The sequence below is a fragment of the Zea mays genome, chromosome 1 (assembly GCF_902167145.1).
Source record: "Zea mays cultivar B73 chromosome 1, Zm-B73-REFERENCE-NAM-5.0, whole genome shotgun sequence".
NCBI lineage: Eukaryota > Viridiplantae > Streptophyta > Magnoliopsida > Poales > Poaceae > Zea > Zea mays.
Window position 1 is genome coordinate 99,040,423 of NC_050096.1, and position 18,272 is coordinate 99,058,694.

At 42.7% G+C, this 18,272-nt stretch overlaps 2 protein-coding genes across 3 annotated transcripts; one reads left to right on the forward strand and one right to left on the reverse strand.

Moving 5' to 3' along the window:
* Positions 1-10,773: 10,773 nt before the first annotated feature.
* On the reverse strand, positions 10,774-13,766 carry LOC100283307 (TOM2B). Of its 2 annotated transcripts, none has more exons than NM_001156209.3 (4): positions 13,551-13,753; positions 11,923-11,988; positions 11,784-11,848; positions 10,774-11,266 (listed from the first exon to the last, which is right to left on the reverse strand). In NM_001156209.3, the coding sequence occupies exons 1-4, from the start codon at positions 13,674-13,676 to the stop codon at positions 11,137-11,139; spliced, it is 387 nt and encodes a 128-aa protein (NP_001149681.1). In that variant the 5' UTR covers positions 13,677-13,753; the 3' UTR covers positions 10,774-11,136. The 2 variants fall into 2 exon arrangements, with proteins under 2 accessions (NP_001149681.1, XP_035823274.1); XM_035967381.1 differs by having other exon boundaries at positions 10,842-11,266; positions 11,923-12,079; positions 13,551-13,766.
* Positions 13,767-13,827: 61 nt separating this feature from the next.
* On the forward strand, positions 13,828-18,008 carry LOC100276291 (uncharacterized). Its single transcript, NM_001150115.2, has 6 exons — positions 13,828-14,043; positions 14,161-14,232; positions 16,728-16,844; positions 17,063-17,097; positions 17,445-17,545; positions 17,692-18,008. The coding sequence occupies exons 1-6, from the start codon at positions 13,847-13,849 to the stop codon at positions 17,776-17,778; spliced, it is 609 nt and encodes a 202-aa protein (NP_001143587.2). The 5' UTR covers positions 13,828-13,846; the 3' UTR covers positions 17,779-18,008.
* Positions 18,009-18,272: the final 264 nt, after the last annotated feature.

Below are 18,272 nucleotides of genomic sequence, written 5' to 3' on the forward strand. Positions count from 1 at the left end.
AATCTCTAAGGAATTCATACCATGCTCTTGGAGCTTGCTTAAGTCCATAGAGCGTCTTAGAGAGCTTGTAGACGTGGTCGGGATACCTGTCATCCTCGAAGCCCAGGGGGTTGTTCCACATACAGTTCCTCCTTGATTGGTCCATTAAGGAAGGCGCTCTTCACGTCCATTTGAAACAACTTAAAAGAGTGGTGAGCAGCATAGGCCAATAATATTAGAATTGATTCTAGCTTAGCTACAGGAGCAAAAGTCTCCTCAGAATCCAAACCTGCGACTTGGGCATAACGTTTTGCCACAAGTCGAGCCTTGTTTCTTATCACCACACCGTGTTCATCTTGCTTGTTGCGGAACACCCACTTGGTTCCCACAACATTTTGCTTCGAACGTGGCACCAGGCTCCGAACTTCATTTCTCTTGAAGTTGTTGAGCTCTTCCTGCATGGCCAACACCCAGTCCGGATCCTGCAAGGCTTCTTCTACCCTGAAAGGCTCAATAAGAAACAAATGAGTAGTTCTCACAAAAATTAGTTAAACGTGAACGAGTTGTTACTCCCTTGCTGATATCACCCAGAATCTGATCCACTAGATGATTTCTTTGAATGGTCGTCCGGACTTGAGTTGGAGGAGCTTGTGGTGCTTCTCCCTCCTTACCATGTTCTTCATGTGCTCCCCCTTGATCCAGCCCTTCATCTTGAGGTACATGTTCCTCATCTTGAGTTGGGGGATGCACCAATGTAGAGGAAAAAGGTTGACCTTGCTCTTGTGGTTCCTGTGGTCGCACATCACCTATCGCCATTGTTCGTATTGCGACCGTCGGAACCTCATCCTCATCTACATCATCAAGATCAACTTGCTCTCTTGAAGAGCCATTAGTCTCATCAAATACAACGTCGCTAGAGACTTCAACTAATCCTGATGACTTGTTGAAGACCCTATATGCCTTGGTATTTGAGTCATAACCTAGTAAAAACCATTCTACAACTTTGGGAGCAAACTTCGAATGCCTACCTTTCTTTACCAAGATGTAGCATTTGCTCCCAAATACACGAAAATAGAAAACATTGGGTTTGTTACCAGTTAGAAATTATTATGATGTCTTCTTGAGGATGCGATGCAGATAGAGCCGGTTTATGGCATGGCAGGCTGTATTCACAGCTTTCGACCAAAACCGTTCAGGCGTCTTGTATTCTCCAAGCATTGTCCTTGCCATGTCAATTAGCGTCTTGTTCTTCCTCTCTACTACACCATTTTGCTGTGGTGTGTAGGGAGCGAAGAACTCGTGCTTGATGCCTTCCTCAAGATATTCTTCGACTTGAAGGTTTTTGAATTTAGATCCATTATCGCTCCTTATCTTTTTCACCTTTAGCTCAAATTCGTTTTGACCTCTCCTTAATAAGCGCTTTAGACTTTAGAGTTCCTTGGGTTTCAGATTTGTCCTGCAAAAAGAAAACCCAAGTGAAGCGGGAAAAATCATCTACAATAACAAGACCATACTTAATTCCCCCGATGCTGAGATAGGCAACAGCACCGAAGAGATCCATAAGTAGGAGTTCCAGTGGTCTTGATGTTGACATCACGTTCTTGCATTGATGATTACTTCCCACCTACTTCCCTGTGTGGCATGCTGCACAAGGTCTATCTTTCTCAAAACAGACATCTGTTAGTCCTATGTTCTCCCTTTAGAAGTTTATGAAGGTTCTTCATCCTAACATGTGCTAGACAGCGGTGCCAGAGCCAGCCCATATTAGTCTTAGCGATTAAGCATGCATCTAGATCGACATTCTCTTTTGAGAAATCAACTAAGTAGAGCTTGTCGTCTAATACACCCTTAAAAGCTAATGAACCATCACTTCTTCTAAAGATAGATACATCAATATTTGTAAATAAACAATTATAACCCATGTGACATAATTGTCTTACAAACAACAAATTTAGTCGCAGCGTCCTCGGCGATTCCCGAGAGCAGCGAGTTCGTCGTTGAGCCTGCGTGGGCACCAAACACTGTCCAGTGCACCCGCAGCTGGTGCTCCACTGGTTGTTTCATCTGAACTCCTTTTGCTCCTTTTGGACTTGATTTAATTTAGTTCCTGGCACTTATACAAGCAAGTTTAGCACATAAAACAATTGACTAAGTGTCCAGAACTTACCTTCACACTTGATCCATCTAGATATTCATTTGCTCAATATTATGTTAGTTCACACATAGTGTGCTGTGCATCTAATCACCAAAACAATATATAAATAGCTCAAGGACACATTTCCCTTTCAATATGGTCTCAAATAGAGTGATAGCTACCTGGGAACTTCTCGAGAGAGAAAAGATCTAGGCAGGATAGGAGACGAGCACGCGAGCAGGTGAGATCACTGAAATGACAGAAGAGGTGATCACATATTAGTCACGTAGTCATAAGTATATGAAATGTGAATAAATACATACACAAAGAGTTATGGCACAAAAACTGAGTGATTTGGAGAAACAGAGGTCAAATGGCGCAAGGACGACATTTGAACGATGAATTGTGCCATAGAGAGTTTGAAATTCGAAATGAGGCATGAAATGACTTGGAATTGAGCCGATACTTCACGGATAGGTATATATGAGTGAATAGGAGTGAAGTGTGTGCTTGGTTTGAAGTTCTGCGGAGAAAACGAATTTTTGGCACTCGGCTCAAAAGGGATTGTGGTAAATGGGAAGTGGGGAAATAACCGGTGTCTAGGATATCGGATAGGCATGAAATTTGGCGAGAGAGTTACTGGTAGAGGCCGAAGGGTGCTGGAAAAAACTGGGGTCGATTTGAGCAATTTTGACTGGTTTGGGCATTTCACCGAACACGTGGCGTGCGGGGTTTTGAGTTGAGGGTGAAGTGGCTATTTGAGTGGATGAAATCCTCCCTAGGGAGCTCAAGACCTGCAGAGGAACTTAATGTAGCACTAGGCACACACACAACCACTTGGATTCACAGGATTTGCACAAAATTTGAATTTGGATCAAGGGTTGGAGAGGAGGTGGGAGTGCTCACTGGAATGGAAACAGAGAGAAGGAAGCAGTGGGGGAGCTCACCAGTGAGGAAGAGGCCAAGCATGGGCATAGAGGAGATCGCCGGAGAGCAGCCCCGGTTGTCGCCGGTGGCGAGGAGGGGTGGCAAATCGCCTGGAAGACAGAGAAGGTCGGCTACTAGGATGAAATGAGCCCTGGCCGCGAGCTCGGGCAGGGAAGGTTTTCTAAAAATGGGTTATGGGCACACTGGACAGTCTACAGTGTCTGTCCGGTGCACACCAGACAGGGCAGCACAGGAACAGATCTACGCGCGCCCAGCCGGTCCACCAGACATTGCACAGTGCAGTGTCCGGTGCACACCGGACTGTCCGATGAGCCCAGACAGAGGGAGTTTTGAATTTTTCTAGGAAATTTTGAACCAAACCAAATCCCAACTTATAAGCACACAAAAGAAGACCTATTGGGACATGTATTGGTACCCTCACATATTCTCTCATATTTTTCAAAATATTGTGCCATAGGCTAGATAGTTTTTAGAGGAAATAGGCAAATGGTGAGATTTGCATTTGGGTTTTGCACTAGAGGTTTCATGAACGAACTGAGTTGTGAATACTCCCCCTAAGTGCAGTACGACATGCATATCTCAAGAACCAACAATTGCATGGTAAATGAAATTTAAGTACCAAAAAGCTTAAACGCTAGGACTTGTCAAGTTTGAGCCCGAGTTAAGCTTTTTCACTCGCTTTGTTGGCGGTTATCTTAACTAGGTTAGACAAGCCCTAGATGCAATACAAGAAATTTAAACATGCAATGCAAGCTTGACATCACCATTTTATAATTAAGTAAAATTTCTAAGGTCAAGAATATTTAGCTCATTCCACAACATACAAAAGCGGGTTTTGTCTAAAGGCTTTGTGAAAATATCTGCTAATTGATCTTTCGATCTCACTCCTTCTAAAATAATATCTCCTTTAGCAACATGGTCTCTAAGGAAGTGATGATGGTATCAATGTGCTTGGTGCGAGAGTGTTGTACATGATTATTAGCAATTTTAACCGCACTCTCATTGTCACACAACAAAGGTACCTTTTCTAGAACTACACCATAGTCTAGAAGAGTTTGTTTCATATAAAGAATTTGTGTGCAACAAGCACCCGCGACAATGTATTCCGCTTCGGCAGTTGACAAGGAAACACTATTTTGCTTTTTAGAGGTCCATGAAACTAGTGATCTCCCAAGCAAGTGGCATCCCCCAGATGTACTTTTTCAATCAATTTTGCAACCGGCATAATCCGAATCGGAATAGCCAATTAAATCAAAAGTAGCACCTTTGGGATACCAAAGGCCAACGCTTGGGGTGTGCTTAAGATACCTAAGAATTCTTTTAACAACACGAAGATGAGCTTTCTTAGGATTTGCTTGAAATTGAGTACACATATAAACACTAAACATGATATCGGGCCTAGATGCGGTAAGATACAAAAACTACCAATCATGGAACGGTAGAGAGTTTGATCAACCGGGTGACCTCCCTCATCTAGGTCGAGATGTCCATTAGTAGGCATGGGTGTCTTGATTGGTTTGCACTTTTCCATATTGAATCTCTTCAACAAATATTTGGTGTACTTCTCTTGTGAGAGGAAGTTCCCATCTTTCATTTTTTCACTAGCTTTAACAACTATGTCATACTTGGCAGTTAAAAACTCATTTTCATCCTTTAACTTGTCACATTTAGCTTTTGACTTTCTAATGATTTGAGTGTATTCTTTAAGTAAGCCAGGTAATTCATCATAGGAAGGAGAAGCATACTCGTCATCACTATCACTATCACAATCATCAATAATTTCATTCTCAAGTTGTACCTTTCGTTCACCTTTAGCCATGAGGCATAGGTGAGAAGTGGATGAGGGTGATGGTGGTGGTGAAGAGAAATCCACAGCAATGGCGGCAACCTTTTCATCATCCACTTCTTCACTTGAAGAAGACCCGCTTGAGGATTCAATGTTAGTGAGCCAGTCACCAACAATATATGCTTTTCCATTTTTCTTTTTGTGTAATATTTTGTGCTTGCCTTCCTTCCTCTTAAAGAATTTCTTTTCCTTTTTCTCATCATCACTGTCATCCTCTTTCTTGCCCTTGAACTTGTTCTTCTTGGGCTTGTTGCATTGATGAGCAAGATGACCGAGTTCTCCACAATTATAATAGTCCATCTCATAGATGGGCTTTCTTTTACTCGAGAAGAACTTCTTCTTTCTTAAATCAAACTTGATGCCATCTTGATTAAGTTTCTTCAATATTTTGGTGGTCTTTCTCACCATTAAGGCAATGTTTGCATCAAGATCATCATCACTTGAGGATTCTTCCTCAACTTGCATTTTGGCTTTCCCTTTCTTTTCTTAGCTAGCTTTGAGAGCCAAGTCTTTTCTATTGGAAGAAAACCCATCCTTGTCATTTATGTGCATATACAATTCATGAGCGTTGATCTTTCCCAATATTTGAGTTGGAGTAGCAATTGAAAGATCCATTTGATGTAGCACAGTGACAATATGTCCATATTTGTCAATTGGGAGGACACTGAGAATCTTCCTCACAACATCCGGTTGTGAAATTTGGTTGAGCTCCAAGCCATTGACTTCCTCTACAAGAATGTTAAGGCGTGAGTACATATCATTAGCATTCTCATTTGCAAGCATTTCAAAAGAATTTAATTTTTTCATTGCAATGTGATATCTCTCCTCATGCTCACTTTTAGTTCCTTCATGTAGAGCACAAATATCCATCCACAAATCATGAGCATTTCTATGATTTCTTACTCTATTAAAACACCTTTGCAAAGGCCTCTAAAGAGAGTGTTTTTGGCCTTAGCATTCCACTTTTCATAATTAAACTCATCACCTACAAGATTTGTGGGATCTCTTGGTTCGGGGAACTCTTGAGTGGCGGCTTTATAGACAACAATGTTTATATCCTCTAAGTAAGCTTCCATACGAATTTTCCAATAAGGAAAATCGTCACCATAAAAACGGGAGGAGGTCCATCCCCCCAGACATCGCTACTCTAGCGGTTAAGCTAATCTAAGAGCAACAAGGCTCTGATACCAATTGAAAGGATCACGATGCCCAAGAGGGGGGGTGAATTGGGCTTTTCTAAAAATTCAACAACAATTAAACTCTAAGCATGATCCCAACTTCACCCAACTACTAGCAATAAGTAAATACTACTAGAACAACAACAGCCCTACGCCATTACTTCAAATACTTGCTAATTAATTGAACAAAATGAAATACTCAAATTAAATGTGGAATGTAAAGCAAGGTTAAGAAGACTCCTCTAATTTTTTGTCGAGGTATCGAAGAGTCGGCACTCTACCCTAGTCCTCGTTGGAGAACCTGCGCAAGGGTATTGCTCCCCCTTGGTCCTCACAAGAACCAAGTGCTCACTATGAGGTGATCCTTTACCACTCCGGCGTGGTGGATCACCGTGCTCCGGGGTGATCACCGCGCTCCAAACGCCACCAAGCCGTCTAGGTGATGCCGATCACCAAGAGTGACAAGCCATAGACTTTCACTTGACCAAGAGAAGCCTAATGCATGTGGTGTGTGCTCTAGGTGGCTCTCACTTACACTAATGAGGTCCTAACATGAGATTAAGATTTTCTAATCACCTCACTAGGCTTTGTGGTGCTTGCAATGCTCTAGCAATGTGTGGGCTTCAATGTGGGTAGCAAGACACTTAATGAGGTAGGTGGAGAGGGTATAAATAGCCCCACCCACCAAACTAGCCGTTACCTGGCTGCCCTACGCATGGGCGCACCGGACAGTCCGGTGCGCCAACGGTCGGCTCCAATGGCTAGTTCTGACACCTAGCCGTTGGGCTGATGGTGCACCAGACAGTCTGGTGTGACGGCTAAAATTTATTTTCCAAACTTGTTGCTCTCGGGTTCTCTCAGGGGCAGAGGCGTTGCCCCGGGGCTGGCTGGCCCCACTGTCAGGGGGCGCACCGGACAGTCCGGTGCACACCGACAGTCCGGTGCCCCTAAGACAGAAACCCTAACTTCTTTTCCTTTGGTTTCTCTAAACCGTTTTAGTTCTTGAAAGTCTCTTAGAGGGGGGGTGGATAGGCAAAATCTGAAATTTACAACTTTAAACACACACTACAAGTCGAGGTTAGCGTTAGAGCGAATATAAGTCTGGGAGAGAGGAGGAAAACAAATCAACAAAGAAATAAAGCGGATGACACGGTGATTTATTTTACCGAGGTTCGGTTCTAAAGAACCTAGTCCCCGTTGAGGTGGTTACAAAGACCGGGTCTCTTTCAACCCTTTCCCTCTCTCAAACGGTCACTTAGACCGAGTGAGGCTTCTTTCTTAATCTCACGAGTCACTTAGACCCCGCAAGGATCACCACACAATTGGTGTCTCTTGCCTCGCTTACAAAGCACTTGAGAGTAAGAAGTGAGAAAGAAAAGAAAGCCAAGCCAAGCAAACAAGAGCAACAAGAAACACAAGTGATCCTTTCACAAGTCCTAATCCACTAGAATTGAATTGGGGACTTTGATCGGATCGATGGCTTTGATTTGTGTCTTGGAGTGTTGCACTTTGCTCTTATATTGAATGGAGAGTGTTGAATGCTTGGATGGTTGGAGTGGAGGTGGTTGGGGGTGGCTGCTGTCGATGGGCGCACCGAACAGTTCGGTGCGCCACCGGACACTGTCCGGTGCGCCAGCCACGTCACCCAACCGTTAGGGTTCTCGCGTAGACGACCGTTGGAGGCTTTGTCTTCTAGCAGCACCAGACAGTCTGGTGCTGCACCGGACAGGTACTGTCCACCGTCCGGTGCGCCTCTGACTTCTGTTCTGACTTCTGCCGCGTACTGTAGCGCTATCAGGGCACTATGCAGTCGACCGTTGCGCTGGAGAGCCGTTGCTCCGCTTGGTGCACCGGACAGGCCGGTGGCACACCGGACAGTCCGTTGAATTATAGCGGAGCGGCGTTGGAGAAACCCGAATGTGGCAAGTTCAGAGTTGTATGGTCCGGGTGCAGCGGACACTGTCCAGTGGCACACCGGACAGTCCGGTGCGCCAGACTAGGGCACACTTGGGATTCTTTGCTCCTTTCTTTTTGAACCATAACTTGATATTTTTATTGGTTTGTGTTGAACCTTTATGCACCTGTAGAATATATAATCTAGAGCAAACTAGTTAGTCCAATTATTTGTGTTGGGCATTCAACCACCAAAATCATTTATAGGAAAAGGTTAAACCCTATTTCCCTTTCAGTTCTAACTTGTGAGTGTGTTATAGAGTGACACCTAGCACTAGATGTGAGTGTGAATATACACCAACACTACACTAGAAATCTCTTGGTCAAACTACTCATCCACAACCCCTCTTTATAGTACGAATAAAATAAAAATAGAAGACCTAATTCTATACCAAGTGTCCGCAACTCCTTCGACACTCGGAATATGAAGACCTTCATCTTTTGATTTGTCTTTTCAGCGGTTGCTTCAAGTTCTCATTTCAGGGATTGTTTTCATTATTGTAGCACAACTTCCTGCAATGCGACCTAACTTACCATTTGCTCTGCAAAACACACATTAGTCACATATAATCTTATGTTGTCATTAATCACTAAAACCAACCAGGGCCTAGATGCTTTCAGGAGGCTATAAATACAACACCAACCACCTCCATTCACTTCATCCAAGGTTCTCATTCACTCTCATTCAGTACAAGAGCATTCACTCCAACCAAAGAGACATTCAAGCTTCCAATCTCTCCAAGTTCCATAATTGTGACTAGTGATCATTAGTGATTAGTGACTTGAGAGAGTGTAATTTTGTGTCTTTTCTTATTGCTCTTGTTGCTTGGCTTTTAATCGTGCTTTCTTCATCTCTCTCTAAACTTTCTAAGTGATTTGTAAAGCAAGTAAGAGACATCTAATTGTGTGGTGATCCTTGCGAGGTCTTAGTGACCCGTAAGATTGAGAAGAAGCACTCGACCGATCTAAGTGACCGATTGAGAGAGGGAAAGAGTTAAAATAGACCTGGTCTTTGTGGCTTCCTCAACGAGGAGTAGGTTCTTTAGAACCAAACCTCGGGAAACAAATCACCGTGTCCACTTATGTTAATCTTCACTATTTGTTTTATTTCTTCCATCTCTAAAGTTCTCTTGCTCACATCGTTTTGAGTTTGCTCCTAAAGTTATATGCATTGATTGAGCAACTCATAGCAAGAAGAACTAGCTTCCGCACTCCAAATTCAATACTATTTATTTCTAACCCTAACCCCGGGGCTAAGTGCGTGTTCAAAGTTTATAATTTTCAGGTTTCACCTATTCACCCCCCTCTAGGCGACTTTCACTTATGCATATTGAAGGCAAGCTAAATACGCAAGTTAGTATCTGCTAAGCTAATGTAACCAAGTGAAGAACCCTAAACCATGGAACTGCATACCTGATTGCACTACAATCTCATTGTAAACGAATGAAACACATATATTTAGATAAGGCAACAATATGATTAGATACACCAAAGATAAGCACTAGACAGATGGGATTTCGATGTATTTGTGTGCACCATGAAACCCTAAACCCATATATTTTTTGTACACATGGGGGATCAATTTGCATCCAAAGCGTGGTCATTAATGGAACGCTATGAATCTGGTTGAACGCAAAAGTTCTTTGAACCGTAAACCCTAACCCTAATCGAATGACCGAAATACGGTAAAAAATACACAGCGGACGACAAAATACATTCCTAATCGTACGGATCCGCAGTCGAAATTTGTACATCGAACCTTGTTCTGCTCGGATCTGGTGCGGACGATCGAATCAAAGAGGATGAGGATGGTTGCGAAGAGCTGCACTTCCTTTTGTCGCCAACCATCAACGGCGACGGCGGACGACGAAGACGTTTGGCGATGGCGACTCTCCTCCGAGGAGCTGCGGCAACCTCGCTTCCAACTGCCCTAGCGGCGACACGCTCCTCCTCGCTTCCAACAGCCGGGACCGGTCCGTCGCCAAACCCGCCCGCACAACCCCTCTTCTCTCCCAGCTTGCTCGATGCCGGCAGCGAAGCACGCTGGATCGAGGGCTTCGCCACGAGAGACGCAGTCGCCAGCGCGCGAAGGGAGGATGCGGATGTTTCAGCGCGGCGGGAGCTCGATCCGTCGCGCGGATAGCGCACCCCAGGAGCCTCCACATTTACGGTTCCTGTGTGGTGCGCTAAATTTTAGATGACGTTTTAGAGGACGTTGTTGGACGCGTAGGCACTAAATTTTAGAGGACGTTTTAGAGGACGTTGTTGGATGCGTAGGGGATGTAACGGTCCTCTACGTTTAAGGTACAGGACGCTTTAGCGTGTGCTGTTAGAGACAACCTTATCTTCTACTGCCACGTACATATCTCTATTGCATATTTGCATCAAAGTCAAGCAGACAATCATCTTTTTTTACCAAGCCTCTTAGTTGACTAAATGGAACACGTGAGCAATAGGGTTAACATATATGTGCCAAGACGTGTTAGACATTTGGTAAAGAACAAACTGAAACAAGAACGAGCGAGATTCCAGTTGGAATGGCATTAAAATATGCACCAGATCAAGTCATCAGTATTCATGTTTTTTTCCCATTCATAGTGGACCTCAACACCGAGGGGTTTATAAGCCTGCTGGTACGCAGGGGAGGCATTCGCCTCACTTCATAGGGTATGCATGCAATTGAACTTTTCAACACGCAGCGCCATGTTAAACATTTGATCACTTATTAATTTCTACCTTAATTTTCTGCTAGAAACAATCAATACTATTACAAGAAAACAGCATGTTTGTAGACCCAAAGGCGTGGCAATTAATCCATCCGTTCTTTTTTATTTGCCGCAATTTAGTTAAAATGATTTAGCGGACGACAAATAAACAGACATGCTTTCCTTGTAGCACCTCCAACTCATAAAAAACAGCTCCATTACACCATAACAGCATTCCCCAACCAAATTTTAAAATGTGGCGCAAACGGTAGGCAGCGATGGATCCTTATGCCGGATAGATGCATAGAGCCAATCAGCCAAACCATCATACTCAGATCTCTCTAGCATAAGACGGCAAAAGCTTATCCTTCCACTATGTCTCGGTGACGTCAATCAACCCTGAGTTCTTAAGGGTTCAGTACTCTTCTGATCTTCCTTCCTTCGAGAGGAAGGCAACATGGACTTCAGCTGTGTCTTCTCCATGTTTGACAAGAGCTGTGTGACAGTCTTAATTTGAGATGCACTGCACAGTTTTTTAGTACACAAAAGCAAAGATTATCAGTGGTGATATTAAAGAAAACAAACTTCAACCTAGTTGGTCGGAAATCTGGACATGCGTGAAGTTTAGAAGAACCATTATGCGCCCTACAGAACTACAAGCTGGGATTTCAGTTTACTGATGGATGTGTCCTATAGATCAATGTGTTCTGGTGGGAAATGATCATTTCCTATGTAAGCCAGAAGCTCGCCAATTGATCTTCATGTTGAGAAATAAATTGATGATTCTGTCTTGCATCATCTTTTTTTAAAGAAAAAACTGGTAAATAGTTGAGACATAAAAAGCATATGCCACACAATTGACATAAGTGATCCTTTTCTGGAAGGCAAGTAGGGACAAAATACACTTCAGCATAGTTGGTTGGAATCTGAACAGAAAAATTGCAGCTAAAAAAGTTCCATGAATAAGTCTGAGAGAAAAGCTAGAATTTCTAGTGAGAAGATACTAATGAATAAAAATGCATATAGGGGAAGAAGGTAACCTTTGCAAACTCCTGTCCATATAAGCATCCAAGGATGAAATTACTTGAGGTAGCTGGTGCAGTACCTAAAACAGGACACATATATTAATGGCTATGTTACAACTAGTTTTTGGCATCCAACGATACACTTATTTCTTACATGCTCCGTGTTCTTTGCAAAGGATGCTTTTTCCAACAGGTTCTTGGGTAGTTTTGCCAAGTGAACCTGAGACCACAAGTACACCTCTGCTGATCATCTTGGTTAACAAACTGATAGCTTGTACTTGTAACAACAACAGCATAACGTCCAAACATGTCTGTTGTGGGCGCAGTTTCATAAACTTATTAATTGAAGGAATGTATGTATGGCAGTTCATTGAACTGTCTGAATCTTTATTGATTTATATGATGAAAAAATAGGAAGAATCACAAGGGGATCTAGGGATAGAGAGGTAGGTAGCGCTGAAAATACAAAACTGAACTGTAAAACGACTCATAAGGTAGTAGCATGAGCCTGAAACTAGCAGCAGGAGAGGCACATATTTATCATTGTGCCCCTCCCAAAACTCATCCATGTTCATCCCCCATGTGAAGTGGAGTCTGCTTAAAAGGCAACACCCCTTCTCCTTCCAGCATAAGCCAACACCAACTTCTTCTTCATCACTCTCTCCACTGCCTTCTTGTCCTTGTGCTGCTCTCTGCAATCTTCAGTCTGAGTTGCTTACGCACACATGGGCTTGAGTGAGCAGGCCTATGAAGCTCAGTCCGTATGTGTACCTAAATGGATAGGCAGCGATGAAGCTTTTGGGGAACACATCTGCGTGAGTGTGACTGCTCTTCATCTTGATCTGATTCGGTGCCTGTGTTCTTCCCCGAGCGATGACTACATCGACGACCGCTCGTAGGACAACAGTATGCATGCCTGCATTGAGCCTAGATCGATTGCTTCGAGCAAGCCATCATGACCAAGTTGTAACATTGTTCCCTCTATCTCTAGCTCGGGTCCCACTCAAGGGTATAAACTAAACTCATTTCTAGCACATCTGGTTATTTGCGTTGTGGATATATGGTTAGGATCTGCTACAACCTGGTTCGATAGCAGATTCACATATGCGATGATGAATTGCTCATGCTCATATATGTCATGTGCTATGTGATGTCTTAATTCTAGATTAAAGCATTGCTGTAAGATGAATAAACATTCGGGAAAAAAAATCTCTACATACCGGATGCAAACTCACTCGTTTATAGCCCCTCACTCTCACCTCCTGGAGGCCCACACTAACATATCAAAACCTGGAACCTAACCACTTGGTAATTATTATTTTTCTATTTATGTAGGCCTCCACGTGGAGGTGAGGGGCTGCAAAGAGTGGGTTTGCATCCTGCATGTGAGAATTTTTTTTTTCCAAATATTCAGCTTAACCTTGACCAAAAAAACTACTTACTGCTCGCTCGCGGGCTCAAGGGCGAGAAGAACCAGCCAAACACCAAAAGAACAATTTCTAGGTTATGTAGTATAAGATGAATATAATAACATTCATGAATTGGGCAATCATTTCACCTTCAAAGGCAAAACCGCAAAAGTAATCCATAAAAAATCCTAACCTCATTGTCTCTAAAGAGTAAAGAAAGACATCGTGAACGAATTACAGCATAAGTTTAGTTAATTTCGCACAAATTTGGGGAAGAGTTGATTCTTGTGATCAGCAAACGGCTGTAAAATCATGAATACAATCGGAACACCCTAAACCAACCAAGACGAGATGGGAACAGGAGGCGGGAGACCTGAGCGGGGGAGGACTGCTCCATGAGCTGGAGGAGATTGGAGGTGGACCGCACTGCCTGTGCTATCTGCTCTGCCACCGCCGCGTTAGCCCCTCCACCACCGCCGACGCCGGCCGTCGCAGCCATCCCCGCCACGTCGACTTGGGAGCTCAGCTCGCCCTACGCCCAGTCGCCCAGTACGAAATTGAAAATGTGTAAATAACCAAAGGCCCAGCCCACCAACCGCGCGGTTTACAACGGGCCGAAAGTCAAGTGGGGACCTTTTCGAGTTCCCGTTACAATTCACAAGGTCTTCAATGCAAAATTCCCCGACCCCTCTAGATTCTGGAACGACCGCCCCAGCCGAGGAGCCGACCGGCCGGCGAAGTGGGATGGGGGCGATGGCGGCGGCTCGGGGGCAGAAGGCGCTGGTGGCTCTGCCGCAGCTGGTGAAGTCGCTGCGGAGTGATCCCGTTTCCGGAAGCGCACGACTCAGACACCTTCCGTCTCTCAGGTATACGCTGGCTCCCTGCTGGACCGAGGAAATGCGACTTGTTGCTGTTCTTCTCTTTCTCTGGTGCTTGTGGGTGCTTGATTTTATCTGATTTGTTTGTAATGCGGATATGAGCAGGAGGACCTTCTCGTTGTACGACCAGATCAACCTCATCGACAGCGTCCCCGAAGACGAGCTCCGATTCCAGTCGTACGCAATCTCTTGTCGCATCCTTTTGCATTATTATTTCCATTTTGTTATTGTTTAATTAACGAGAAGAGTTTTTAAGGGTGACTCTGTGCTCATTTCTTAATTTTTGGATATGATTATGTATGCGTATGCAACGTGTGTAATTCTTCTTGGCAGTTAAGGCCTGAAATTTTTGGACGAACAATCATGCGTGCAACATAAATTTACAAAATTCTCGCAGTATTAATTGTTTGTTTCGGGCACTCGGATACCATTGTGCTTTGGTGGGGAAATGGTAACGGCTATGTAATACATAAGATTGGAAATTGTTCTTATTATTCGCAAATAAATTGCAGAGCTTGACTTGCAGCATTGTTTTTTTTAAAAGAAAACTGGTAAAGAATTGAGAAATGAGATTCAACTACCCTTTTCATTTTTTAATCATCAAGGCAATGCCATGATGCTTCAGCTTTTAGGATCATGAACTGGAACTGTTATCGATATGAGCTGTTGTACATAACTGACATTGACAAAAGTGAACCAATACCTCTCTGGCTAAACATAGAGGAAGAAAACACATATGTGAAGTATTTTTGCTTTTGTTGTCCTCTCCCATTTTTGCTCTGCAATTTTTTCATAGTTTGGTGTTCTTTTCTAGTCACATTTATCCATGACATCTTACAATAGGTACGGTATATTACCTAATGGCTAATGATCTTCTGCTAGCATAAATGGCTGTGAGCCTGTGATGGAGCCTGTTTTAAAACTAGTATTGATTTGGGGCATGAGGGTCATCTGACATTCTGACCTTTTTCAATCCTGAAGCTAATGCATGGTCCTTTCGTTTTATATGGACATGATTTAGAACAAATTGTTATGTACATCTGTCAATAACTAGTTTTCAAAAAAAAGGACCCATTTTTTGCTGATTGAAGAGGAAATTATTGATGGACAAATATGTTGTTGCTATTGCCCTCTTCTATTTTCCCTAGAATAAACAGCTTAGTCATGCAGTATATTCTCTTCAACAAGCAGATTTGCAATATCTAATATAGATCAGAACAGAGGGACACTTGATGATGTTTTGTTTTACCTTTTGTTCTGGTCATGCTGATCTTACGGTTCACCTAGCATTTTCTTGCCTCTTTTCTGCTACGGTGATGATTCAATCTTTTCTAGTTTTCTGTTCCTGCATAGTTTATTTTGTGCAATAAGCTGTTAAGTGTTATCTCTGAAATGTGTTTGTGTTAGGCTTACTGATATGGTTTTTGGTTGTTTGCCTTGATTGGTATTAGGAAAACTAGATAAACGTCTGAGTGATGAGAAAAACAACAGAAATACCATCTACCGAGTTTGAGTATATGGTTGGTTGGCCCATTTTATTGCTTCTTTTAAAAGCAAGGAGTGATCCTTTCTGTGCTTTATTGGGTTTGGTACTGCATAACTCAGAGCTTTGCTTGATTCTGGACACCCTTATTGTGATTTTCTGTTAGTGAAGGTTGGCATAGTATGTTAACTTGGTAATATTGGCATGAGATGTAGAACTATATACAGTACTCTTGTTCTTCATTTGCTTCCCTAATTTTGGTGCTCTTTCTATGGGATCAACCTGAAGTTGCAAGAGCAACACAAATGAAAAAGGCTATTCAGAATACATGCTTGACTTTCTCCACTTGTGGAGGGCGTAGAGTTCTCCATTATGTTCTAGGTGTTGTAATTCAGTCATCTTCTATTAAAAATGGAAAGTCAAAATATGTAGTGGAAAAGAAAGGATAAACACCCTGTGGGAATGCTACAGCAACACTACATTCCCAACTACCCATGGGCAAGAAAGGATATAAGTATCCAATTTCACAAACAAAAAGGTTTCAATCCATCAAAAACATGTGTATGTAGATATGTTTTTAATCCTATCTACTGTATGATAATTTTCTTCAAATTATCTTGTCCAGTCTTCAAATTATGATAAAAAAGTCAAACCATTGTGCTGCTTCAATATTTCACCACCTGGAAGGCTGGAAATCAAGAAAGCATCCATTAATAAACTGAAGTAAAACTTTCCTTCCTAGACATGTAGGAGGGCAACTGAGATAACCATTACATCGAACTGTATTAGTGTCAATTAGACATTGGAAGTTCTCTGCTATTTCTCTGAAAATACATTTTTCAATATAGGCATGAGTGGTGTGTAGGACAGGATGGTCTGAATTTCTTGTAATCCTTAATTTTGCTTTGCAAAATTTACTGCTCTTTTCTTGGTATCAATTGTCAGCCTCACTGATATGCAATTAGTAAAAGTAACAGACAAATGGGAAAACCATTGCCCAGAAGGTACTTGAATGTTGCTATATGCCCATGTCTTGGAGGTTTGGAGTTCTATGCAATGTTTTGGTGTTGTGCGTTTTTTTCTATATATTTATCAAAGAAGAGCCAGTAAGCTGTACCATTTAGTTATGTAGCTCAGTTTTAACTGGAACATTGGATTAGTTGTATCAAGCGTGTTTTGCTGTTTGTAGGTATGATGATACTGGATTCAAAATTAACAATATAAAATATGAAGGCAGCTTGTTGATTGTAGAGAACAAGATAATGACATGGGCACCCAAAACGTTCTCAGAGATAACTGCTGAAAGGTAGGACTCACCCTTGAAGCTAGATTTTGGTGCAAGTTTTGTATACTCCATTATATATGATAATATGACTATTGATGCTTTGATACTTAAATGCTCTTGCAGTATGCAATTAGAGTTTGGTGCAGTATCCCTGTTACCTTTTGTTTGCCATTGTGTCGATGGTAATATTCCTGTTTGTAAGATATTTTGTGACACTTTTCCTTGCTTAAATAATGCAGTTTATCAATCTTCAAAGTTGTGCACCCTATCCCAGGTAATTTTGTCTCGGCCAATGCTCTGCTACCTTCACGCATATTGTTGTGCTAATGTCACAATCCAATGCTTTGTATGGCCCTTATTCCTTGGTTTTTATGTGGCCCACTGGAGTTTTCTGCTCCATTAGAAAGCTATAGGGCATACATGGATTTTATTGTGACAGATTTCATCTTTATGTTTATTAATTAATTGAATGGACAGTCCTTGGTTGTGGTTGATTCGCAAGCATTTTGTGATGGTGGGGGTTCAAGATCTAGTTTCCTATTCCTTTCTGTACATTTGATCGTCCTCATAGGTAGAAATATCAAAGTGATCTGCAACATTTGATATGCCATTCTTGTCCAGAGATCTTGATTCTTGGTTGTGGAAGACACATCCAGCCGGTCAGTCCTGAGCTACGAAAGTTCATTCGTTCAACTGGAATGAAGCTAGAAGCAGTCGATTCAGTATGCATTTTAATGGCCTAATCCCTCCCTTCGCACTGTTTCATCATCGCCGTTCCTCTTTCCGAAACAAAGCCTAAAAATTACAATAGGAAGGGAACCTGTGCTGTTCCTCTCTGCTTATAATACAATGCTTCCATGGTTTGCAGAGGAATGCGGCTTCAACATATAATATCCTGAACGAGGAGGGCAGGCCGGTGGCAGCTGCAGTTCTTCCTTATGGAGTCGCTTGTTAGTGTTTTTTGCCTTTTATACCAGTTTGGCAGGCGTTTTCTTGTTGGAATCGATAGCTAACTGAGCTGAAATGTCGGCATCCGTCTGGACCATCGACAATGCTGTTTTGGTGTCTAGGAAAGGCCACCCTAGGTTTTGTAGCATATTGTTCCCTTTGTAATCGCGGGCTAACAGAAGTCACGCAGTGTACACTACATGGAATCGAAATAAGAATGATGGTCCCTGTCATAGTACTTTGTTTCGTTTGCGCTGTTCTTGGAAATCCTGTATCATGCCCAAACTGAAGTTGTCTTTCTTCCAGCTTTTCTACTACTTCCTCTAGCAAGCACAGCTGGCAGCTGCACCTGCACATACGGTGTTTTGGTTGCCGAGGATATGCATGCACTTGTCGCTCTCACACTCTGCGACGTTTATGTAGTTCTGTTTGCTCGTCCTTAGGAGAAACAGCCCATTTAATGGCCCAGACGACGAAGATTCGTCCGTCAGCTTGGGGGCA